Source organism: Cygnus atratus, chromosome 3 (assembly GCF_013377495.2).
Source record: "Cygnus atratus isolate AKBS03 ecotype Queensland, Australia chromosome 3, CAtr_DNAZoo_HiC_assembly, whole genome shotgun sequence".
NCBI classification, from domain to species: domain Eukaryota; kingdom Metazoa; phylum Chordata; class Aves; order Anseriformes; family Anatidae; genus Cygnus; species Cygnus atratus.
Window position 1 is genome coordinate 47428264 of NC_066364.1, and position 25680 is coordinate 47453943.

Here is a 25680-nt window from a genome sequence, read left to right on the forward strand (position 1 = left end):
AATACAGCTCTCCCTCTAAAAACAGAGGAAATTTCATGTTTGATCCCGAGTCATCACTAGGCCTAGTCTTAATGTTTCAAAGCAGAGAGCCTTTATTTTTCCACCACAAAAGACGAGAAGAAAAAACCACCCACTTGAAAATCCTCTTTATCCACGATAAAAACAGCCATAACACTATTATAGCAAGAACAGTAGTAACATTTTCCATCAGTTCTGACCAAAGAATTTTAACAATTCTGACAAAGGAGCAGAGGACAGTATAGCTACATACCCTGCTTTATTGCTTCCCTACCACATTCAGGCATCCACAATGCTGATCAAAATTAGGACAGCACAGATGTACCCATCCCAAAGAAGTGCTCTGGTTATGAAATAGATATTAAGGACGAAAATCAACTAACAACACCAGAGCAACCTGGTCTAGTGGGAGGTGTCCCTACCCATGGCACAGGGGTTGGAGCTGGGTGGTCTTTAAGGTCCCTTCCAGCCCAAACCATTCTGTGATTCTATGAACTGAAGTTTGAGGAAAAAGCAAAACCACAGCACAACCAATAGGCAGAAAAGTATGTTTATATGCCTGATTTCATAGAAGATCAATACAAAACCAGAAACAGTGGGAGGAGGCACATAAAGGGTTTTATGAATACTTACCAGCTGTTACCAGCACAAGATTTTCCCTTGTCACAGCCCTTCCCCTATAAGGCATCTATAGGCAACTGAAAAGCTTTTCATGCTACCTGCTCAAGTACTTCCTTCTCCTCAGAGACATTTTTATCAAATTATACTTGTAATTAGTAGTTACATTTCTCCAAACAAGCAAAAATGATTTTTTCCCCAAAGCGAGTTTAATACTAAAGTAACATAAAGAATGGTTTGGATCGGAAGGGACCTTAAGGATCAACTAGTTCCAACCCCGTAAGTATTACCATAATTCATTAAACTGAAATAACACTTCCTTTATTCGAGAACTGAAGAAAATTGTTTGAAGTTTGAGAGGAAAAAAAGCCTGCAGATGTACCATTACTTACAAGGCAGTTATTGCAAATGCTACTTTCTTTTCTTTTTTGTGGTCATTCATTCTTGTTTCACAAAGAGCTTTAAAATTATTACATCTCAAACGAAAGCCTATAAAAACATACTGAAAGATACACCATGCTTAAAAAGAATTTTCTTGGTTTCACAAGCTTTTCTTGTTTCTCTTTTATGAAGAGCTGAGAAATTAAAATTAGCATTTGAAAGTATTCAAAAGATTGTTTAAACTTCACATTTAGGTGTCAGATTCCACAGGTGCGATTTCTCATTAAATACAGTGAAACCTTCCTGAAATCAACCATGCCAGGCAGCCTCTGTTCTTAACCAAAAATTCTGTTTGCCTAGAACTGAAGACAGACAAACAATCAGCTAAGAGATAGAGCCTCAGATGAGTACAGAAAAAACACGTTACAGACCTGTTCTCTTACCTTACATATTGAGGGTATGCATTAGAGGTTCTATAATTTCTGCTTAAGTAAAAAAAAAAACTTAACTCATATCATTTCTTTGTGTACTCATCTGTTCTGCTGCTAACATAATTCACTCACATGTTAGAGGTCTAGCAGTTTTAATTGTAACAAACATTAATAAAAAGAGCACATGTAGTGCACTCCTGGAAACATGAATATCAGGACTAAGTCGCGGGGCTTCATTTCCCAATAAAGCTAATTATTTTCGATATAGAAAACAAAATTATGCTGACACAGCATTTTGCTTCTCTCAAACTAAACTGCTTACAAGACTAATACTATTACAGCAGAACACAGTTTTCTTGCAAAATTATTAAAAACACGGTTTAAATTGATTTGTAACAATGTAAGCTTTAGGGAAACATCTCCCTTTACAAGGATTCTGGCTCCTGGTGGACCAGAACTCCATTATTTACTGTTAATTCACAAGAGTGGATATATTGTCAGTCAGTTTGCTGACTAATAATCTATACAAAACAATCCCTCAAGCAGTCCAACTAAGTATTTTGAATTGAACCAGATAAAATGCAAATTTGTATCCAGTAAATTTTGTACATATTTACTGCATCCCTCTAAATCTTACCAGTCAAATATCAAATAAAGATAACCCCTCAATTTATAATTCTCCCCCAATAAGGTCAATTAGAGACCAGAGTTTCTAATAAACACTCAGACTTCAAAATTATTACAGGAGTAATAATTCATTACTTTACCATTAAAGGCAGCACTGCTTAACAACAAAAAAGAAATAGAAAACCCACATATTCATTAAATAAGCACACTAAACCCAAACTCATGTGACATCTCATGTCTAAAGCAAACATATGCCTCAAGTCTTCTTGCATTCACAGCTTCTCCTGTTCTGTTTAATTTTCCTTATAAACACATGGGAAGAGTTTAATTTTAACTGTTTCGTATCTTAACAGACTTAAACATCTTCACACTTACAGCTTCCATAAGATAAAACTACCAGTAATAATACAACAACTCAGGAGATCAGGAAACCACATTTTCATGTTACCACCCTTTCCAGCTAGCAGTTTCTGAAATATTTACATAGCTTTTCAACTTATATGCCGCTAAGAACTATGACAAGTACAAATAGACAGGGAAAACAAAAAAAGGTTATGTTTTGCATTACAATGCCCTCTGTTCAATGGAAGAACATTTTAACATTCTGTTCTGAATTATATCGCTGATTTTTCCAAGTCAATTCTGATCTATGCAAGATCTTTGCAAAAGCAACAGTAATACCAGGAATAAAAAATTAAATTTGGCGTGGGTGGAGGGAGTAAAGTTATTAATCTACTAGGCAAATTTTGAAAGTCTATGTGTATTGTCTATCAGTGACAATCCTTAAACATAAACTAGAGGAGACGACCCTTTTTTCTTTTAGAGTCTAAGATAGTTCATACTGAACACCACTTACACCCCAGGTGTCTACCATATAGAGACTACTAGTTGCACAGAAGTACAATAAACAGTATTATGTTTTATTGCTGTTTTTGTTTTGTTAAAACAGAGTCACGACCCAACTCAAGGAAACTGAATATCTCAAGCTACATTTGGACTATCACATTACTGATTTATTTTTTTTAGTTTTAAAAAAAAAGCTCTTTTCCATGACATTACTTAAACTGGTATCATGACGAAAATTATTATCATGCTAGTCCTAAATATAATTAATATTTGATGCAGTGTATTACCATTCTGTAACCCCATCCACAGTTGCTTATGATCCTTTTTTTGCATCTCATTGATGACTTGACTTTTGTGCTTTAAAGCATCTGCTTCTTTTATGCAAGCCATAAAATGAGCTTCAATCACATCCTTAGAATGGCAGTGTAGAAGATCCTTTTCTGGAAAATTCTACAAAGAGAAAGATCAAGAGAAATAAATATATCATGGACCTTAGAAGATGAGGAATAAAAGATTATTTTAATCTGGTTTATATTTATACAACAGAAGCACACTGGGATCTTCCACTTATTAAAGATAATATCCATTCTCTCATGGATGAAAAGAAATGCTGTGCAGTGAAAAATGTTCCAAAAAAATTAAAGCTGAACAATTTTCTGTAAAACCAGAAGTTACTCTAAATCACTCAACCTCAACTTGATAACTACGTTTAAACACATCAGTGGGTATATTTAGGCCCTTACCTCCCAAATTCAGGAAATGAAGAGTTTTTAACATGCTTTCAAGTGCACATTCTACTCGCTAGCAATTCCTATCAACTCTCATTGAAAGTTTAATGCACATTTTTATGTAGGTCTTTGAAAAATATTTCCTCCAATTATCATCATCCACATACAAGAATTATAGCATATATGCCATTTACAAACATTTTTCCTCGAAGATGCTGAAAATCCTTGTCAACTCCAGTTTTACCCAATACATATGTCTATTGCTACATCATGTGATGTGACTCCATATCCATTTTATTTAATTAAAAACGGTGCACTACAGGCAACATTGCAAATGTTGAATTAGCATTCCTGAGGCAATTTTTTTCTCAGTAAATGCTAACTACCTTTCCTAATTCATTTATTAGGAAACTATAGTACTAAATCTTGTTCAGGTACAAAACAGATCCCTTTGGATATTAACTAATATCATGGTGTTGATATACTGTAGAGTTGTTCTTTCCCGGATTTTTCTTTTATTGACAGTATCAATTGCCATCCTATAATACAAGCATTCAGTATCACAAATTTGCCGTCTTTAGTTTTCAAGTGTCTAAAAACCCATCTTGTTTTATCCCTTCCTTATTCATCCCCTTTTCATAGCTGCTTATGACTGTGCCGAACAGCACAAACCCCCAGAACCAAATCAGAGTGGCATCATTAGTACTCCCCTTTGTAACATGGGCTTGCCACATACTTTTATACTTTATTTCTCATCTGTTATTGCACAAGAGGACCTTTTCTCTTAACCCAGTACAAATTGGCTACTTAGAAAAGTTTTTCTGAGGCCTATCAAAACCTTTTTAAAAATACATATAATGGGGTATTTTTCAAAGGCTTTTACAACACAGTTAACAAGTCGCAATAGGAGCAATATATTGCTGGAGAAACCCATACCTTCCCTCCTCCACAAAAATCAGGAAAAAAAAAAGAAAGACTACTTCAGACTATGGGAACTCAAAATATCTAAAAACTACTAACAGCTGGCAATATGAAAGAGTTGGGAATGGCCTTACTTGAAGGGAATTCTGAAGGACAAGAACAATAGCTGCCCCTTCATTAGGTTATTGAACAGAGTTAGGAATTAAATAATGGAATTTCATAATCACAAGATAATCACATAATCATAAGATTGGAAGGGATCTCCGGAGGCCATCTGGTCCAACCCCCTGCTCAAGCAGGGACACCCAGAGCTGCTTGCCCAAGACCAGTTCTGTAGCTCTCCACAACCTCTCTGGGCAACCTGTTCCAGTGCTCAGTCACTCTCACAACAAAGAATTGTCTCCTGATGTTCAGAGAGAACCCCTTGTGTTCCAATTTGTGCCCGTTGCCTCCTGCCCTGACACAGGGCACCATTGACTAGAACATGGCTCCATCCTCCTTGCATCGTCCCATCAGGTATTTACAAGCATTTACCTCCCCACCCAAGTCTTCTCTTCTCTAGGCTGAACATTTCATACAGTGGCTTCTCTTTATGATAGCAAACCCAGACTCTGGAATCAAAAGGATGAATTATCTTGCAAAAACAGGAATGTAATGGGAAAAGAAGACTGCCAATACCTTTTTCCTTGAAAGTATACACGGGCTGCTGCCTGACTTGCAAAAGGAGTGCTATTGTTACCTAGGACTAATGGACACAGTTGACTAGAAATCTAAGGATGTAGATAAAGCTTGTTTCTTATATGAGGATGACCCATAAAGCCATTAAAGAGGACAGAAAAGAAATAAAAGCTCTTTCCAGAGCAGAGCTCACTCCCTTTCTCTCCTACAAAGCTGAGTATTTAAGCATATTGGGTTCCAAGATGAATGGAACACATTACTGGGATTGTTAGTTGCCAGCTGACATCTGTAAAAGCCTGTAAAATAGTTTTAGAAGTTTAACTAACTTGCTCAAATAAAGTAAATGCTGGTAACAAATCCAGAAAAAAAAACAGTCAGAAATAGTACACTTCAAGATCAAAAAAGTTCTTTACGTGGTAAAATTTAAAGCAAGACACTGGCATCCCTCAAAAAAGATAAAACAATGAATGTACCTAAAGCCAAGTAATACAGGAACCTAGAAACTGACTTTCAGTTTAAAGCTTAAAGTTTAGCTAACTTTGAGAAAACAATAAATATAAGAACTATTTTGTTACATGTGTCCAAGTGTTGAACTGCAGGTTTATTTTTGGTTTTGTTTTTTGTTTTATTTTTTAAATATACGAGTTTTTCTATCAACATGCTGACTTTCCTCCAACAAATTTCAAATGACAGAGAACGTCACTCCTTGGGGGGGTGTTCCAGAGAACATACACAGTGCGGTCTGCAGAATAGCAAGGAGATACCTGAAACTTATCACAACTAGCTAAGCTAGAGGAAAGTAGTACAAAGGTATAGGATGATTCGTTTTCCCAGCTTCTAAAGGATAAACCACTGGAAGACTGGAAAACATTCTTATGATTTTAGTGCTGTCTCTTTCCTGTAGAGGAAAAATACTGGCACATTTCTATTCAGTTTTATGAGTAGAAGCTGAAAAAACTGAGCGTAGAAACTCCAACTCAGAAAACACTGCTACATCTATTTAGGGACGTAGCAAACTATTTCATCCACATGAGACTACCAACAAAAAATATGGCATCCCCACTGATACAAGTTAGGACACAGAGGAAAAAAAATGTATTTAAATATATAACACATGCTCTTTTATTTGTTTGTTTGTTTTTGAATTCTACTTGCTTATTTGGGAAATAGAAGTGAAATGTAAACAACTTGACTCAGCTCCCTGAAGAAAGAGACAACTGTAAGCAAGCTGGTAGCCACCTCTGGCTATGCAAGGATGAGATCTGCAAAAAGTTTTAACAGATCCCATAGGCAGCGTTAATTCAAGTATTCTCATTACTGATGTCCTACTCCCTCCAAATTCAGTATCTTTAAAAGAAAAGTTATTATGGGTTGACTGGGATTTTCTTAGAAAGCTGAAGTGGTTTTGCTTCACGTATCAGTAGACATTTACAGCATAAATTTAGTCATAAAGAAGAAAGTATCATCTGTACAGACAGGAGCACTATGTAACTTCTCACATCAAACTGTTCCAAAAACATAGCAGGTAATTTCAACAGTCTGGTTTCATAACTCCATTCCACCCAAACTTATGTATCAGTTCTAGTTCACAAAACACCTGTTTATACTGTGACAGTAAGCATTAGGGTAATTTTACAGAAAATTACACCACTAATATGGTATTAAAGACCGCAAGAAACATATTCAGCAGCAGGGGAAGCATCCATGTGTTTGTGTTTAGTTACCCCTCAGTAGCCTTTTCTTTTTTAAAAAAACAACGTATACTTCTGGCTTTCACAATGTCTCTTAGCAGCTCCACAATTTATTTATGTAATACATGGAAAAGCACTTACTCCCTTTTCACTCCACCTGACCCTACTGTGAACTAAGAAAACCAAGAAAGGAAGACAGCTGATGTTGTACAAAACCAGATGGGAGTCTCTTCTCCTCTACATCAGGTCATGCATAGAGAAGCAGGGGTCAGCAGGTAAGGGTTTCAGCACAGGAAAAATGTTAGCCTTTCACCCGGCATATCTGATTTCCCTCCTCCTATAGCACTAGCATTTCCAGAGCAGTTCATCACCTCCTGCCAATTGCCCAAAATCTGGAGAGCTGGCTAGCCTGCTGAGAACAGGAACAGTGCTAAGCATGCTGCAGGGTTCCATGAGATGGACTTAACAGGAAGGGATAAAGTTTCCCTCTTTCCCACAAAGCCACACCCCAGTAACAAAAGCAACTTCCCAGACTACGTCTTCTCACAATTCTCACAGACCTTAGCACTCTGCTCAAGTTCATTCATCTATGACTATTTAAGGCAACTACATTTCAACTTCATACTAGAGATATAAATGAATGCTGTTTTGCACAAATGAATGTTTTATTGCATACCAGAAGTAGATATGAATAAATTGCTTCCTAAGTACAAACAATAATTGCGTTCTTTATTTGGACTGCATATCATACCCATGAGGAAAACCATAGGTTTCTGTCAACTTTCAAAACTCTGCTGAACAAAAAAGTTTGTCATCTTTTCTCGTCATATCTTTAACTTTAAACAAATAAAACTGATAGGAAAACAAAAAGTTAAAAAACACTCTTCACTGATGTTCTTGAGCTATCTGTTGTAGACTGTATACTTTTGTAAAAGAAAGGAGAAAGCCATGACAGCAAAAATTAAAGCCTAGAAAAATCTAATACTATTTAATAAAGTTAAATAAAATATATGTCTCTTTGAAGAGTAACTAAACACAAATGAAAACAATAATCCAGGTAGCAATCCCACACCTAAACTATTTAAACTGTAAGGAATTATAACACATGAAAGTGTCTTTAACATTTTGACATACTTTGATACATTTCAATTTTGTTTTCATTTTAAGCATTAAGGTGGGTTAATTTAAATAAACTTTCAAATTACATCAAAAACAGGAAGAGAGATTAAGCAGGTGCTTAATCCAAGGTGTTATATATTTTTAAAAACTAAATTACACCAGCTTTTAAAATAACACTTCCTTAGCAGTAAACTATTTCTGTTGATCTTTAACGTACACCTTTGAGACAAACTTAAATTAGCTGATGTCTTGGCAAACAGCAATATAGGGACATTTAAGGTCAGTTTACATTACTACATGAAACTGAAAATCACTGTGGTGGTGCAATTTATTTCTCAAGACAGCTCTGCTTTGGGACGGCAACATTTTCTTGTCGCAGTTTATCTTCCAGAGCTCCCAGAACGTGCAACAATCAAATCACAATCTATGAAACTAGCCACCCTGCAGTTTCTTCAAAACAGTTTGAAAGTTTCTTCATCTCACCTCTTTGGCATATATCAGAAGTTTCGCAATTATAATGGTTCCAAAAACATCCCCGTCTTCAGATTCATTAACTCACTCATTTTTAAGTTTCAACACACAGAAGCACATATTATAAGGACACATACTTCCAAAAAGAATCAGACTACTCCTGTTTGCAAGATCTTTCCTGAAACACCTTCAACAGAGGAATAGTTTGAACAAGAACATTCAGCATAACTGCTTCCCAGTATGCTTTTCATTTCATCTCAAATCTCACACAGTAAAGCTCGTTAACCTAGTGTTTTCTTTTGGATCAGTTTTCCTATTGCATTTTCTCTATAGTACAACAAAAAGAATAATGTTTCACAGTTAGATACCGTGATTTCTGCTTGTGGTTTTGACTTCAAAACATACCTGACATCACCTTCTCACTGCACGTCAGAGAAAGAATACCGCACCAGATCTAACCCTGCACAAGTACTCTTCTGAGCAAAGATCAGTAGTGCTATTAAGTCATACGTAATGGTTTTACAATGTGTAATCAAAGCAATGTCACACGACCAAAAATTTCACTCAGTTCTCTAAAGGGGACACACATGAAGTACAACTTCAAAGAATGATAGCACTCACTGACTTCAAGGATTTCTGCAGTATCTCACATCTATGCTAATGTGCCTAAAGGGATGAGCACTTCTCAGTCTCCTGAATCCTGAGTCAACTTGAGATGATTGAATTAAAAACATTATGGCAAGTTCTTCCCTTTTATCAACTCAACTGTACCGACGATCTCATAACTTATCTTGAAAAACTATTTTGGATTTTCAGATCATAACAGAATCATTTTCAAAAGAAGGTAATTTGAAGGCACATACAGTCTCAGGGAAAATAGGTGGAGATTTACAAAAAAAATGAGATGATTCCTAAAGAATGCACACTCTCCTCTTCAAAAAGTCCTACCATCTTCCTCCTTGTAAAATAAGAATAATTATGAAATTTTTTCCTAGTTTTCAATTCTCATGTAATCTAATGCTCAATTAATCTTAACCTAAGGTGTATTTCAATTTTACCTTGAAATGCACTGTGATGTTCCAAGGAAGGGCTGTATTTGATGCATGGAGATCAAAGAGCAAACCAATCGGGTAATGCCTAGAAAATGAAAAGGTATTAAATTAAATGCACAGCTTTTATATTTATTCTACATATAACAGTTTGCTTGCCTGCAACTTAATTAGCTGTTTTCCTCCTAGACTTAACATGTACTATTATTCAGAAAAATTATACAGGCAGGTATAACTGACTTAAAGTTTACAGCAGAATCAAGCCTGGAATTCACAGACTAAGTATCTAAACCAGTGATCTCTAAGCTGTGCCCACAAAACACTGTTAGCTTTGCAACAGCATAACCAGCCTACAGCTGCTCTGCGGAATCCTTCAAAACAGCATTTTCAATCATAACGCTCAACAAGAGCAGGACTAGTTGGTCTGACAGAGTTGACATGTTCAGACACTGTAAAGACATGAGAAGTTTATACCATACTGACTTTTAACATTTCTTCCCTCTCCCACCTGCCTGATGTCATCATAGAGGATAAGCATTAGAATTTTAAAATGACGTGTAGAAGGGCTAAAAAGTGGGTTGATCAAGATGATCTCTTCACCTTCACTAACCTATCAAATTACGGGGATGAAAAACATTAATTACAGTTTGTTTGGTTTTATTTTTTCCTATTTCAGTGGTGTTCTGAACTAAAGGACAAATACAAAGAAGCTGCTCCCTCCAAATGTAAACTTTTATCTTTTAATGAATTTCAAGGGGACAGAGTCTCCAGCAATGTAAGTCATGTATATTACATACACAAAGCTTCCAAAGGCGTTTTAAAAAGCTCCATTATCTTTCAAAAAGTCTCAAACTGAAAAAGCCTTTAGTTTTTTGATCCTACAAAGAGATAAGCACACAGCTGTAAACTCAGTAGGTCCACTGAATTAAACAGGACTGAACACGGAACGCAGAGCCAAGCAAGAATATAAGATTCAAAAATCCGTAAAAACAGTAACAGAGAGCGTATTGCTCTGAAAGCACCTGTGTTGAGCTGATTTCCTGAGTCGCTAAACCCTCACACAAACAGTGCTTTAATACCCTCTACTGGTGAGACCAAAAACTACGACAAAGACACTTAACAGCAAAATTAAAAAAAAAAAATAAATAACGGCATGATTCTTGTACTTAGTCATTCAGAACTTTTTAAGAGAATAGGAGAGTATATCAAAAAAGGATCTATAACCGTCTTCCCCTTACAATGGGCAAAAGAATACAAACAATGTGTATCCACATTTATCCAGACCCAGTGCTAGCGCTCAAGGACATTTTACTACTAACTGTCAATCCTGTCTTAAGTTCTTCTGCAGGGTTTCAGCTAGAGTGGTTTTCCAGGTGAACTACTTAATGAAAGTCAGATTTTCTTTGACAATTAGATTTACATGAAAAATAACTTCCAATTTATACAACAAAATAGCTACAAAAAAGACACCAAACCATTCTTGGCCTACATCTGTATCTTCCACCCAGCACAGATTACAAAATAAAGTTAATGTACTCAAGCTTTCCTCAGTAAAATGCTTGTGTTTCGCACAGCTGATATGCTTTTTATTTTGAAAGAGGCAAGTGCTAAATTCTCTTTGCGCCACAGCTGAACACCCGAGATTCATGATGACAGTAGACCAGGAGAGAAATCACTTTCTATTCGGAAGTGTAGCCTTCCATTAAGCGTAAGGTTCACAGCAGGAGTAAAGCAGTCCTGACAGGTAAGACTTCCCCTGGTACAGAACTCCAGTTCGCGCTGGCATTTAATCTGAAGCCAAGAGAAGCCTTAAGTAATGCCTTACAGTACATAACGCTGTATTTCGCTTACTTTTGATATATAGTTACAAGCATTTTTTAAGCGTCTGGAAACAATAGCACTCCATATAATACCAAAACTATTTTTTTTTAATATATCCTTCATAATAAAATGTTTTCTTGACCAGAATAGAGGATTAAGGGAAGCACAAAGAGGGAAATTGGGAATAGAAGAGGACTTGTCTATTTGTAGATATAATGAAAAAGAGTAACATTCCCTCACCCTGTTCTTAAGGGCACATCTACCTTGTGCCAAGGGCCAGTATTCCCTCATTACGTCTTGCTTCCAGTGGTACTGCTTCAATGCTGTTTCTGAACTTCTATTTGAAAAATATTCACTATAATTAAAGAAACAAGGAAATGCTTTCTAGAACCTACAGTAACCCAGAAAATTTAAAAATAATAATCCACAAACCCAGGCCTTTAAAGACTTGCCTCTGCCAAAGAAAACAGAAAATAAACAGGACAGCAGCTAAAGGAAACATCCAGCCCACAAAGGTAATATTAGAAAAACAAACAACCCAACCAACTAAACTGTTGAAATCAAACTGGTGTTAACTGAAGTGGAAGCCAAGGACAGGCAGACTGTCTGTAACTTTCCCAGAGGTAAAAGGGAGGAAATAACAAAGAGAAAACGTCTAAGAGACCACTAGCCTTGTTTAAAGAAAAGAATTGATGGAATAACGATTGGTTCTGCAAAGTATTCAATCTATAAATGTGTAACAGCACTGACTTCCAGCCACTGTCAATTTATTACTGCTTTTGTTATTACACAGAAGGTGGTTTCAAGGTGTGAGAGGTGCCCTGGAAAACACAGCTTCAAGAACATAAAAACCTTTTGAAAGTGATAGATGGGTAGTAAGGACAATGAATGACTACTCCTCTAAAAACTTGTTTCTGGACCCAGGACAGTATTTACAGGAATAGAGTAAGACAGCATGAGTTGGCAGGTGGTTTTCATACCAGAATAATTTTTAGTGGTAATTCAGTAAGATTTGCATCACACAAACTGATAAAATCCAGGACAAAACCAAAAACCAGATATCCTATGCTCCAGAACTGGGGTGTTATACGTATCAAGAGCCCCGCATCTTGTGTTTGGGTATTTCTGTGAACTAACGTGTATGTCATTGAGGGAAACAATGCCTGCATAGAAAAATAAATATTCTCTCCTTGTTCTTTAGCACTCAGTAAGAAACACACACTTCTTCTAAGCAAACTCTACCGTTTCCAAACAATATTCCAGCTATTCCTCATCAAATGGTGCTTTGGCCTTTTGTCTTCAGGCAATTCCTGACCAGGCAGGGTCAAGCACCCGTTCAGTTGATACTAGAGAGACACCCATGCAACTGCCAAGCCTAAAGCACAATTCACAGAAAGGGTGACAGACACTCTGCTAAGTCATGCGCAAGTGCTCAAGGATAGTAATAAAGTACAGGATGCCCTCCCCCAGCACCCACTGAAGAAACTACCTCTATCAGAGGCCTCCACTCAGGCTGAGCTCCTGGGGAAAGATGCAGCTCCCCAGGTTTAAGCTGCCAGGAGTGCTTGGGACCTCTCCTGAGGGCTGGTGCAAGCAAAGGTGATGTCCCTGCCCACAGGAAGCATGTGTTGATGGACGAGCTGTCACCCATCTGAGCTGCAAGAAGAGGCCAGTGGACTGGGAAGATGAAAGATTGATGGCATCTTCACCAAGGCCTTGCAGAGATAAGAGCCTGTACTCCCATCTGCACAGAAGATGAGTCACTGGAGTGGTGAATGGAGACTAACAACGTTGGGAAAATCAGAGGCCTGATTTTCCTCTTGCAGGAAAATCCAGGCTCCTTCACCACCTGCTGTTGCAGACAAGGGGCTGGAAGCTCCAAATGAAGGATCAGAGTGACCTGAACAGCACATCCACAATGAAAGGAAGCAGTGATAGTGTTTAGAGACTCCCTCCTACAGTGGATGGAGCCCTGCCTCCATCTGCCAACCTCACTCGCTGTCTGGGGAGGCTTATCTGAAACTTTTTGACAAGCAGAGTCTAGCTCTTTCCCATCTTGGGAGACTATTTTCCAAATCCAATAAACACAGATTCTGCCTGCACCCTCTTCAGTGTAGTTATTGGTTTAATCTCATGTAACTGCACCGTGTCTGAGAAGATTTGATCCATTTCCTTTTTGTAATCTCTGCTGCTATGCAGTCTGCTGACCAATCCCTGCAACTCCTTAAGCTGGCGACACAGACCCTCCATCAGCACACATGAACCCATCTTCCCCTACCCCTAACAACCTCGGTGCGAGGTCTCAGGCACCCCCTGCAACTCCGGGCCTGGAGAGCAGCACCCTCTTCCAGAAGTTTGTTCTGAGTGCTTCAGAGAATGAAGTTGAAACTGTTTCAGACTTATTCCAGACTCGCTGCAAAACAGAAGAGCTGCAGCTAGAAAGACATGCACTATATCCCAGTCAGGTTTGAAACAGCACAGATTGCAAGAAGTATGACCATATGGTGTAAACCAAGTAATTAGAATAAGAAATGCTACAATCAAGTTCTGTTGGATTCTGAATGCAGAAGTTAAAGAAACCAAGCATTAATGACCTGCTATTTTTTCTCTACAAACTAACTCCATCTAATTCTCCATTCTGATATTTCTGTCTTCCATGGAATAAACTTCAGCTACTCATGGGATTACCACATTCTAGAAGAATGGTTTGCAGACAAAATTTTCCTGAGGAAAGCAATTCTACAGAAATCAATGGAGCTGCTCCTGGCAACACATGCTTATTTTTAAATGATCACAGCACAGGAGATAATAATTATATTATTTTCACTTCAACATTCCTTTAGTTTACTAACTCTACCTAATTCTAAAATTATCAATTATATTCTTATTCTATAATTATATTCCATAACTGCAATTATTATTATTTTTTAATTAAATTATCCTGGTACCTGAAAACATGAAAACACAGAGCTAATTTTGGCTGAAATAAAAAGCCTTTCTTTCCTGTTGCAGACAGCTTCAGTGAAAATTTTTAAGGTTACCTGTCATTACCTACCTAAGGTTATGAACACGCCGGGACCAACTTGGTACCTTGCTGTTAGACAGTAACCATCACAACTCAAGATTGCTTATGGAACCCAAAGAAACCAATTATTGTTAAATTCCAAACATTTTACAAAGATGTCTAAAGCTAGTTTTACCAGCCAGTTCTGAAAATGTGAAAAAAGCTAGTTTTTATGCTTTTCTGAATAAAACAAAACAACACTTTTTCAAAGTTTACAGTAGTTTAGTTTCAAAGAAACAAAAGACTAGAAGGAAATTCCTGCACCACCAAGTCTAAACGCACTAAAGATGTAATAACGCTTGCTAATCACAAGATAACACACACTAAATTCATGTAGAAACTAAAAAAGTTTTAATCTTTTCTACCCAATTTCAAGAAGCTAGAACAGTCACTGTTAGTTCTCTTTCCTATTATGATACAGGAAATTAAAAGAGATTCAAAATACTAAGTACTTGCTGGAGAACTGACACTATGTATACAGAGCCCAGCCAACACTGCAGCTCTCAGAATGTTTTCTTCAGAACTTGTAGCAGAAATAGGAAAAAAAAATCTGACATACAGTACTTATAAAAAGTAATTACATTAAACAATGGCAGTCTGGTTTTCTAGCCCTTCAGAAAGGGACATATTTGTTATAGACCACACAACAGAACAAAAATAGAATTAACAGCAATTATTTCGATAAAGCTAAACAGACAAGAGCCTACGCGTCAGCATGATTTTTATCTGTTTTAAAGCACAAGCACTTGTCACAGCAGTGAAAAGTGAAGCTTACACATTTTATCTGTAAGCAGAAAATCCTGTTTGTATTCAGACTCCAGAAATAATACTTTTGTGTTAGCATGTGTCTTAAGCATGCAGAATAAGCTAAACAAAGATTTCTTTGGTGATTCTACAGCAAGAAATAGTAAAGCCAAAAATGCAGCTGTTTCATGTTACAGTAACAACCAGAACAAAATCCAAAAATCAACTGGTGCAGCACCGCCTCTGTCTTTATATATACAGTTAAGTACAATCAGAATAATTAAAAGTATGTTTGGGGGAAAAAATGAAGAATGTTTAATGTTGAACAACGTTTTTCCTACCTTTCTCCTCCTTTGCCTTCTTTGAAACCCATTGAAGTGGTTAGCTCAGGGAAAGTGCTGACACTGTGCTAAACTTGATATCTCTTTACACAATAAATTGAGTAAAGGTACAAAGTTAAACTCACCACTTCAGTGGTGTACCTTCATATTCAAACCATATTTCATTAATTTCTTCTTGTCTCATAACTTTCTGAAAATGTTTCTTCACTTTGTCTGTTACCAGTGTCAAGTAGCTTATTCTTGGCAAAAGCAACTGAAAGAAAAAAAAAACACAGAAGCTTTAAGTATACATAAAATTTACTAAATTAATAAATCTGTAACAAGTACTCATTTTCATAACCAAAATTCAGTCAGCATTTTTCCCTTTTCAAAAAGTTTCTGTTGTTCGTATTACCATCATTATATTGCTTTTACTTTCTTTCAAAAGAATCTAATTCAGCAAATTAATGGAACACAGCCTTCGGTTTTAAAAGGTGAACAACCTTTATAAATACAGTGAAGTCATTTACACACACGAGAATTGTTCAGTACCTCAAAGACCTGAATGACAATAATCTTATACTTTATTAAGTTAATTCTACAGGTCTACAGCGATAGTTCCTGAGGCAACATAATCCAGGCAACTGTGATCAAAACCAAGTATTTTTGGTAATAAATCCATGTTATTTCTGGGATATATTTGCAGTTAAATTAATACTGATATATTCTGATGAGAGACAGACCCACTTGGACAGCTACAAAACCAGATTTTCAGCATGCTGCGGGTGGCACAGCCATACGGGAATGGATAAATCCATTATTAAAACATTAGTGATTGCGATAGTATTTGACATAAGCCTTCAAACTGCATAGCCCACTTCCTTTGTAAAATATTTAAATCCAGTCCGAAGCGTGGAAGAACAACTTAGTTTCTATTTCAACATAATCAGAGATCACAAACAGTAATTAAACAGCATTTCATTGAATCTAACAGAACGCTGCCAACATTCCCAGTGTGCCTACTTGAAGCACAAAACCCAAGTTAATTGGATTAAAAGGGACCACTTGTTTTTCAGAGATGCTGAGCATTTTTCGCCAAGCTGTGGATGCCCCATCCCTGGAGGTGTTCAAGGCCAGGCTGGATGGGGCCTTGGCCAACCTAATCTAGCGGGTGGCGTCCCTGCCTATGGCAGGGGGGGTGGAGTTAGATGATCTTTAAGGTCCCTTCCAACCCAAGACATTCCATAATCCTATGATTTGCAGCACCTTCTGAACTCTCGGTGCCCCTGCCAAAGGGGTATACTGATAATGTTTAGATCAGTACTTAAATACTTTCAACATTATCTCAACAGTGCATTTCTGTCCATCTTTTTAAATCACATGCCTAAGTTATGTCAACTGAAAGTAATATAGCTAGCAATTTTTAGTGCCAATCATCATGAGATTTCGTAGTGTTCTCAAACTACAAGTATCCCCTTGCAGCTTAAGTCTTCAGAACGGTATTCTTTTGGGGGCTTTTTGGTCTTCCCACCTCTTCTACTTTAGTCTTCCCCTTCCATAGGAGACAATAGAACTGGATTCTTTCACATTTTTCTAGCTTTAATTATCCTAGAGATTTAAAAGCATATTAGATCAGTTTAAAAAACTTTAAAACCATAAATTTAAAGACATGTTCATTTTGTTACCCCTTTTAATATCCCTTTGCCACTAGTTGTGGCAGTTTTTACCAGTATGGACTTGGTAAAAGACATCAGTGGACACAAAACGTTTTTCTTCAAAATCCTGTAATCTTTAAAGGCAATTACTGAGTATTTCCAGAGGAAAGATACTAAAAATATTTAGGAAAAAAAACTTCATATATGTAACAACATGCTGGGCTTCAGTCAATCTCTCCAACAGCCAAATCACACTAAATCCTTTACAGAGGCCTCTATATAGAAACTGGAATTCTACAAAACTGTTTACTTCCTAGATTATTGTAAGCTTTTCCAACACTTTAGCCACATGACAGGAGCCTTCCTTTCAGGCAAAGTCACGTTCACCAGAATGACATCTCTTCCACAAATTCTTTTGCTGCTCCCCCATGGACTCCTAAGCCAGTCCATGAAGGTCAACGAGCCCATACCCCTTCACCCTTTGATTATGCTACAGCAATATTTCTGGATGCTGGGAATGAATGGCCATGGTTCAGTGATAAGGCAAATCTCAGTATAGGGCTGTAAAACCTAATGCATTAAAAACAACACGTGATCTCATGACAAGACATTTTAACTCAAATTAAGCTCGCTCCACTAGGTCAGATTTGCTTAATCGCTTTTTTAGCATATGTGTGACAAATAACCTTGCATGAGCAGCCTTCCTGCTAAAGGCTAGAATAAAGCTATGAAAACCAAACACACCCAACTCACATCACATTGCAAGCAATGTAACAATTGCAATTTGAGTGTGAGACTGATACATCACTATATAATACCCTAAAAGACAGGATGCTCAGAGCAAATTAAGTGACCTATAGTACTGCATAGACAAATATGCAGACAAGGTAGCATCAAAATAAAGTCTCTAATGAATAGACTGTTTGTAGGTTTAGCATAGAGAATCAACAGACAGCAACATAAATAGCACACAATAGAAAACATCTAATAGGAAAATGCATGATAACACATAGGGAATTAACAGAAGAGAATCCTTGTTCTGATTCAAGTCGTCTAGCAATCGACCCTGCCATGCCGCCTGCTGATCAGTAGCAGACTGGTATAACACTTGCCACTCACTGTGCTGCATAGCACATATGAATGGAAAACCCTGCTTCCAGTTGAGCTTTGTGGCTCAGAGGGTCTAAAAATGTCTTGTGCTATAGAAGGGATCAACTTTTATGAAGCCTGAAGGGAATTCTAAAGCAGTGGGTAAATTCCTTAAGTGTGCGTAAGAATTCCCAAAATGTTAGGTGAGACTTGGTGCCTTACTCTCCTCACAAGTCTTCTCCTACTTGGTATAGAAACAAAAAGCTGGTGTAAACTCCTTTTAAGTACAGTACATGGTGTGAATCTGAGCTGACGTTCATGACCTGTCAGGATCAGGCTGAGCATTGCAACAGTAATGGAGATTGAATAAAAAGATCACTCCGTGCCAACAATTAAAAAATTAGCATTTGAGAACATGAAAAAAAACTAAAATTCATACTCATATCTTAATTCAAAAGTCAGTGGCCCTGACCAACAGAATTATTTAGTGCCTTTTAAAATAAACGATAAATTACTAGATCTTGATTACAACCAAGACACAACAATAATTAGTTGCTTTTGATTATGATTTCTAACTTCATTTTGGAAAGGAGTTGTGAAAAACATGCACGTAATTTACATACACCCAGCTTAACTCCAAATAACAATGCAAAACTGTTGAGGGGAAAAAAGGCAAACTGAAATAATAAGATGATGAGAACTCATCATCTTAAGAAAAGAAAAATCTTCAAAAACATGACAAGACAGAATGAAACCCACTAGTTTACTACATGCTATCTCCCAAATTGTACAAGCTGCAACACCTTCCTTTTGCACACTAGGTATTGCTACAGCATTTAATCATAATAACAGGAATATTGTCTACAGAAATTAAATAACATGCAAGGAATTCTAATGCCTAAGTAAATGCTTGGAAAATATTCTTCATGTAAAAACAGTACCTCCCCAACTATCTTCCTGGGGTTTGCTGCAGAAGGAAACACTTTTTTACATGCAAAACACTGTAAAATCACAACTCCAATTTAACAGGAACTGGACTGGTTTGATCACCAGTGCACACAGGATAAAAGAAACAAAGCATGCTAGCCCAGAATGGCTTCATATTGCTGTTACAGACTTCTTAATAAAACAATTCTTTTGCCACTGGAAAGAGTAAAGAGTGACCCAGCAGAGGCTGTCCCTGGGGCAGAGTACCCTTACTGCCTTCTGTGGTAATTTCGTTCCTTACACCTGATCAATTTCAGCCAATGAGTACTTTATTTCTTGCACAATTAAAGAACTCCCTGCAGATACCTATCTGGCAGAAACAGCAGTGTTTGACTTGAGCTGCTTAGTCTTGATGTCATTACTTTCCAAAATGGATCGTTTTAAATGAGCTCTGCTATCCCTATGCAATGCCATACTGTGTTGGAAGCACATCTCATTCCTGTGCTGTTCTAATGTATCTAGCAGCCAAGGGTCTCCTACCACACAACTCAAACTGAAATCTATCACGCAGATTCTAGTTTATTTTTCTAACCTCTCTCCCTATGTCTTCCTTTGCCTTCACAAAGCAAGTTTCTCAGAACAGAAGTTTTCTTCCTCTTAACTTCATGACGCCAGAATTTCCTCCCTGTTCAAGGAAAGCAATCCGGAACACGGCGGTTTTATCTACTTCAATAAATACTGATAAGAGATGTATGAAGTAGAACGACTGGCGTCAAGGGCTGGGAACGTTCACTACATATGCTTTTTGTTTGTTTTTCATTTCAATTCAGCTCCAGTTTGATTCCATACACTGACCACCCATTAGCAGCTGGAACACATTGATCACAGGCCCAAAGTACATCTTCTGCTTCAGCTGCACGGAAAAAGACTCAGCTTGTGCGCTCCAAGACAGATGTGTGATACAAACCTTGGCAGAGTAAGTGGAAATAACATAGGCTTGCTTCACAAACACACTCCAGATCCAAACTAGAACATTAATGCAGATGTACACTGAAACTACAAGAACTCAATCCAGATATAAAACCTTGATTGCTATTCAACCTTTTACTATTATTCATCTTTGGTCCCTTCAAGCAGCAAAACTTCAACTATCAGCTCCAACATGACCTGCAAGAGGGAAAAATCTAACATTTAAGAACTCTGACCTATGAATAACAAGGTTTTGCAAAAAGAGAGAATTAAGCCCTGAGATTTTCTGTGCACACTTTAAGAGGAGCAAGTAAAAGAAACACTACCATCTTAAAGCTATTTTCTAGGCTTCGAAACTTGGCCTCACTGTGAAGATAACATGGCTTCAGGGTTTTCACGCTGATGTTATACAGATTAAGATTGCATGTCTCTAAACTCAGGCTTGTGTCTTTTATGTAACTCTTACACACTATGCACATATGTATTTTAAAATATATATATTTTGTAGAAGTTAGATCAGAGACTTCTAGACAGTTCAGAAACATTTGGCAATAGGTCAAGCGCACAATATAAAAGTACTTCTGCTTCACCAGTGGAAATTAAGGCATAGAGAGCTGAACACTATCATCACTGAACGAAAAGCATTAATGCTTTATTAAGTTACTAAAAACCACACAAAACACACAGGGAAATCAGAAACCAAAGATGCTATTAATTGAACACTATTCTATCCAGTAATATCTTCCAAAAAGCATAAAATATGACAAGATCCAAGGATTTCAGAATCACTTAAATTCTTAGCATAAGATTCTTCCTCTCACATACTTGGTACTTTTTAAACTTAAGCTTCTCTAAAACAGCCAATATTGTCTACTAACCAAATGTCTGTAAAATGCAGAAAGGATGAAAACTGCATAGCATGCTATAAATCAACATCCACGTGATTACAGAAAGCATTTCAATTTACAGCTCAAATCCACCCATCACCCTTGTCTGCATCATCAGCTTACCAAGCACTGTACTGGTAAGACATCAGAGCTGCCTTTCCTACTACATCTCTCATAGCTGCTAGCATTTAAAGAGAAGAAAATGAGTAGAAATCCACAAGCAGAGGAAATTCATGAAAAACACTGGCTGCAGTATTTATGCTACATGCCTCAACAATTTTAGTGTAGACAGGCAACATACAAGCTCTATCCCTTATTCTGAAGAATCTCTAAGAAGATACAAACTCACCATGAGTGTACACACAGCCTCTGCTTTTTGTTTATTTGTTGACTTTTTCATAAACGTTTTTAAGCCTTAGTTATCTGTTGTAACCTAAACTCACTGGTGAAACAAACTTAAAATTTTGAACCTGCTCTGAAGAGAGGTGACTCACACAGTGTGGCAATAAGGTACATCCAAAAGGTACCAGGAATAAGAAAATAAAAATCCACACATCTAGCAGCATGCATGATGAGATTAAACAAAACAAACACACGTATGTGATCAGAGCATCCATGCTGCCGTTGTTATACTCACATAGTAAGGCTCAGCTTCCCTTTCGGTTATCTCATCCTGATACAGCGTGAAGCAGGTTGGTATTCGGCCAAACCACACATCTCGAAGCACGTCTTTGTCATCTGTCATTCTTCCAAGGAGTAGTGAAGCACATGTAGATCGAGTTCGTTTCTTCAGCCGGAACTGTAACCCCATTCCCCCAAAAAGAAACAGGTCAGCACTGCTGCAAGCAAAACACACCTCGTTATAGGTTCTCCTGTAAGTATGAGCTCTCGTGTCACTACATTATGTGCGTGTTTGCGTAGAAAATCACAGAACACAAACAGTTGGAGGGGACCCCCAAGGATCACCGCGTCCAACCCCCGTTTCCCCACAGGGCCACCCCAAGACCAGCCGAGGAGCGAACACCCACCTCCCGCACCTGCCCCGCGCCGTGCCCTGACGGGGAGGCCCTCTCCCTCCGCTGCCCCGTCCCCGTAGCGGGGGGCCGAGCAGCCCCGCGCCCGGCGGGGCACGGAGCCGCCTCAGGGCGGCCATCCCCTCCCCGGGAGGCCCCGCCCGGGCCCCGCGGCCGTTAGGAGCGGCGCGGCCGTTACCTGCGGGCCGCCCCGCGCCGGAGCTGCGGCGCCAGGCAGGAACCCAGGCGCGGCCCCGCCCGCCCGCGCATGCGCCGCCCGCCCGCGCGGCTCCGGCACGGCGCCGCTTCCGCCCGGCTTTGGGCGGCCCCCACGCTCCGGGCCGGAACCCGGCGCGGCCGCTGAAGCTGAGGGGGGAGGCGGGCGGCGGGCGGGCCGGGGAGTGCTGCGCTGCCTCATGGCCGGCAGGTGTCAGGCAGCGGCTGCTGCTGTTGGAGGCGTCCCGCAGAAATAAAGCGCTTTGGTTCCCTGTGTCTTATTTTTTGTCCTCAAGGACCGGTGTTTTTATGAGTCTGTTTGATTCTGATTCATATTTTTTATTGATAAAAAATAACATTCTGAACATGAGCCCGTAGTAGTTTCACTCGGGTGGGCAACCAAGTTACACCTTAGCCGCTCTCTCACTCACCTTCCTCAAAGGGAAAGGGGGAGAAAATACGATGGAAAGTGCTCAAGGGTTGAGATAAGGACAGGGAGATCATTCAACAATTATTGTCATGGGCAAAACATTCAGAATAGGGAGATAATAAAATTTATTGCCTATTACTAACAGGCTAGAGAAGTGAGAAACAAAGCAAAGAAACAAACCACCTTCCCCATATCCACCCTCTTCCACCACCTCCCCTTGAGTAGCGCAGGGGAACAGGGGAATGGGGGCTGCGGTCAGTCACTGAGGCTTCGTCTCCACCACTCCTTCACGGTCACTCCCTGCCCCTGCTCCACGTGGGGTCCCTCCAACGCGATGCCGTCCTTCCCAAACTGAGCCTGCAGGGGCTGGCCACAGGCAGCAGCTCTTCAAGAACTGCTCCCACATAGCTCCATACCACCGGGTCCATCCCCCAGTAGCAAACTGCTCCAGCATGGGTCCCCCACGGGCGGCAGCTCCCCCCAGACCCCCTGCTCCTGCGTGGGCTCCTCTCCACGGGCTGCAGCTCCGGCCCGGGGCCTGCTCCTGCGGGGGCTCTCCATGGGCCGCAGCCTCCCCCAGGTCATATCCACCTGCTCCACCCGGGGCTCCTCCACGGGCTGCAGTGTGGAGATCTGCTCCATGTGGGACCCATGGGCTGCAGGGGGACAGCCTGCTCCACCAGGGGCCTCTCCACAGGCCGCAGGGGAACTTAGGCTGCATGTCTGGAGCACCTCCTGCCCTCCTGCTGCACTGACCTGGGGGGCTGCAGGGCTGGTTCTCACTCCTCTCTCTCTCCCAACTGCTGTTCCCCAGCAGTTTTTTTTCCCCTTTCTTCAGTCTGCTCTCACAGAGGTGCAAACAACATTGCTTATTGGCTTATCTCTTGCTGGTGGTGGGGCCCTTACCTAACATGGAGCAGCAGCTGGATTCTTCTTGCAAAAGCCACCCCTATGGCCCCCTGCTATCAAAACCTTGCCACGAAAACCCACTACAGAGCCCTATTACAAATTATCAGAGGAGGAAATAACATCATCTTTGTCAACAGCCTCTAAGCAAAATGTTTAGCCATGGTACTTCTGTGGTTCAGGACGTACCCAGTGAAACTTTCTGTACCTGTGGTTCTATGAGGGTTCTTATGAGACCCAGGCCTAGGACACATTAATTCAAAAAACGGGTAAACTCAAGGAGTAAAACTGAAGTAAACTTTGTGTTTGGCATGGTCTACCCCAAAGCATAGGGAAAGAAGGCACATAGTTTGTGCCGTGTCGCAAAGGCTCTCAAGTGAGAAGTCACACGCAGAGCTGCCTGGCAGCAGGAGCAAGGATGGAGACTCCCCTACACTCCTAAATACAGACAAGTTTCACTTGCCCTGGGTATGGGCTATGGGCAGCACCTCTGAAGGGCATTGCTTACGCTGAGGGGATGGAAGGGCAGGAGTTTCTCTGGGAGCATTCCTCATGCATTCAGAACAGTTCAGCTAGCATCGATGGTGTGGAAGCAGCTGTCTTGCAGAGTTGGAATGGTGGAAGTTTCTGGATGCAGGAGGCTCCTTCCACGAAGATCTCTACAGAACTGATCACACAGTCACAAAAGCGTCCCCCAAGCCTTGGTCATTGCTATGGGCTTTACAGATTTCTGCAACGGCCTCCCTTCTGCTGGTACTGGTCCACTGAAACCAGTCTCCTGAGGGTGTGTTGACTACTGGAGCTGCTGTGAGATGCTAACAAAAGAAAGAAAGCTTGCCCTGGTTATGAGTAATAAAAATATTTTACACATATGGATTTTCCTACAGGAAATCAAGGAGAACCACATGTTTATTCTTTGCCCTTTGCTCCTCAGGGTTCTTCTATATGAAAGGAATTTTTTGGTAGGGCCAAAGGGTTTGACTGATCACTGTGGCATCATCACTAAAGCTAATACCAGCTGATACTGAAAAGAAAATGGCCCCAAAACATCCACTGGCACAACCACTCCCACTCATTTTTTCTCACGAGCAGGAAGTCTGCCAGTACTGCTATTAGCAGTAATACTGATGGCAAGCACGTCCTGAGCATGTGGCCTTTGCTGCCCGTTCCTTGCACTTATCTCCTGACACCATACTTAACCTCTACTGCTACCTGCTCTTGAAGCATACCATTGGCCAGCTGGACTGTGTAATCAGCATCCTGTTGATTACTAATGACAATTACCAAATAGATTAAACGTTTACTTTTGTATTATTCCCTCATGTTGAATATACGGAACGTAGGCACCTGACTCAGGCATATGGATTCCACTCTATAGGCTGAAAACTGAACACCATCAAAGTGCCCAAATCTTTTGCTGGATCTACATACAAGATATTAAGTAGAGAATGAAACGCAGTAAGTCCTAAAGTGTGATAATTTGCTATTTAAAGTATCTTTATATTTAACCTTCCTAGCAAACTGCTGCTGTAGTTACCAGACACAGATGCAGCAGGAGACACTGTAAAATCTGTATGAGATTATAAAGGCAACAGTTTCATAGGCAAATGCTGCTTTGCTACTGGGGAGATGAATCTGGCTGTAGACAAATGCATGAGATACAGTGTAACTATTGAAAAAATAAACCTTCAGTGAATGCTAACTTTAATATAATGACTATAAATAATGAACATTGAAAATAATAGCTAAGATGGAATGTCAAAAGAGGTACAATAAAAAAGGAATCACCTCCTTTGTCATACTGTTTCCCAGGTTATTATCTAACGCTTCACATTGCATCATCACTCAGCAGAATGGACCAGCCTGAGTTGGAGGGGGAAGAGATTCCCAGAGCTCAACATATTTCCAATTCCAGAGATCCTCAAGCAGTATTTCCCTATTTTAAACTTCATCATCAGACAACACATGGTGAGTCATTGCCTAATGGCAGCTGAACCAAAACACCTGTCAGCGAGTACGTATGGAATGTGAAGATGCTCGTAAAAGGCAAGATGATAATTA

General features: G+C 39.5%; 1 protein-coding gene across 4 annotated transcripts in view; it reads right to left on the minus strand.

Moving 5' to 3' along the window:
* Nucleotides 1–22359, minus strand: part of ATG5 (autophagy related 5) — an 83210-nt gene extending 60851 nt beyond the window's left edge. For 2 of the 4 annotated variants that reach the window (XM_035564815.2, XM_050709765.1), the window contains exons 1-5: nucleotides 22267–22359; nucleotides 21692–21853; nucleotides 15674–15801; nucleotides 9588–9666; nucleotides 3209–3371 (exon numbers count right to left, since the gene is read on the minus strand). In XM_035564815.2, the coding sequence (XP_035420708.1) occupies nucleotides 3209–3371; nucleotides 9588–9666; nucleotides 15674–15801; nucleotides 21692–21799 (478 nt within the window). In that variant the 5' untranslated portion in view covers nucleotides 21800–21853; nucleotides 22267–22359. Of the gene's footprint in view, nucleotides 1–3208; nucleotides 3372–9587; nucleotides 9667–15548; nucleotides 15802–21691; nucleotides 21854–22266 lie in introns of those variants that run through there. The other 2 variants (XM_050709766.1, XM_035564818.2) reach the window with 2 other exon arrangements.
* Between the last annotated feature and the right edge of the window lie 3321 nt (nucleotides 22360–25680).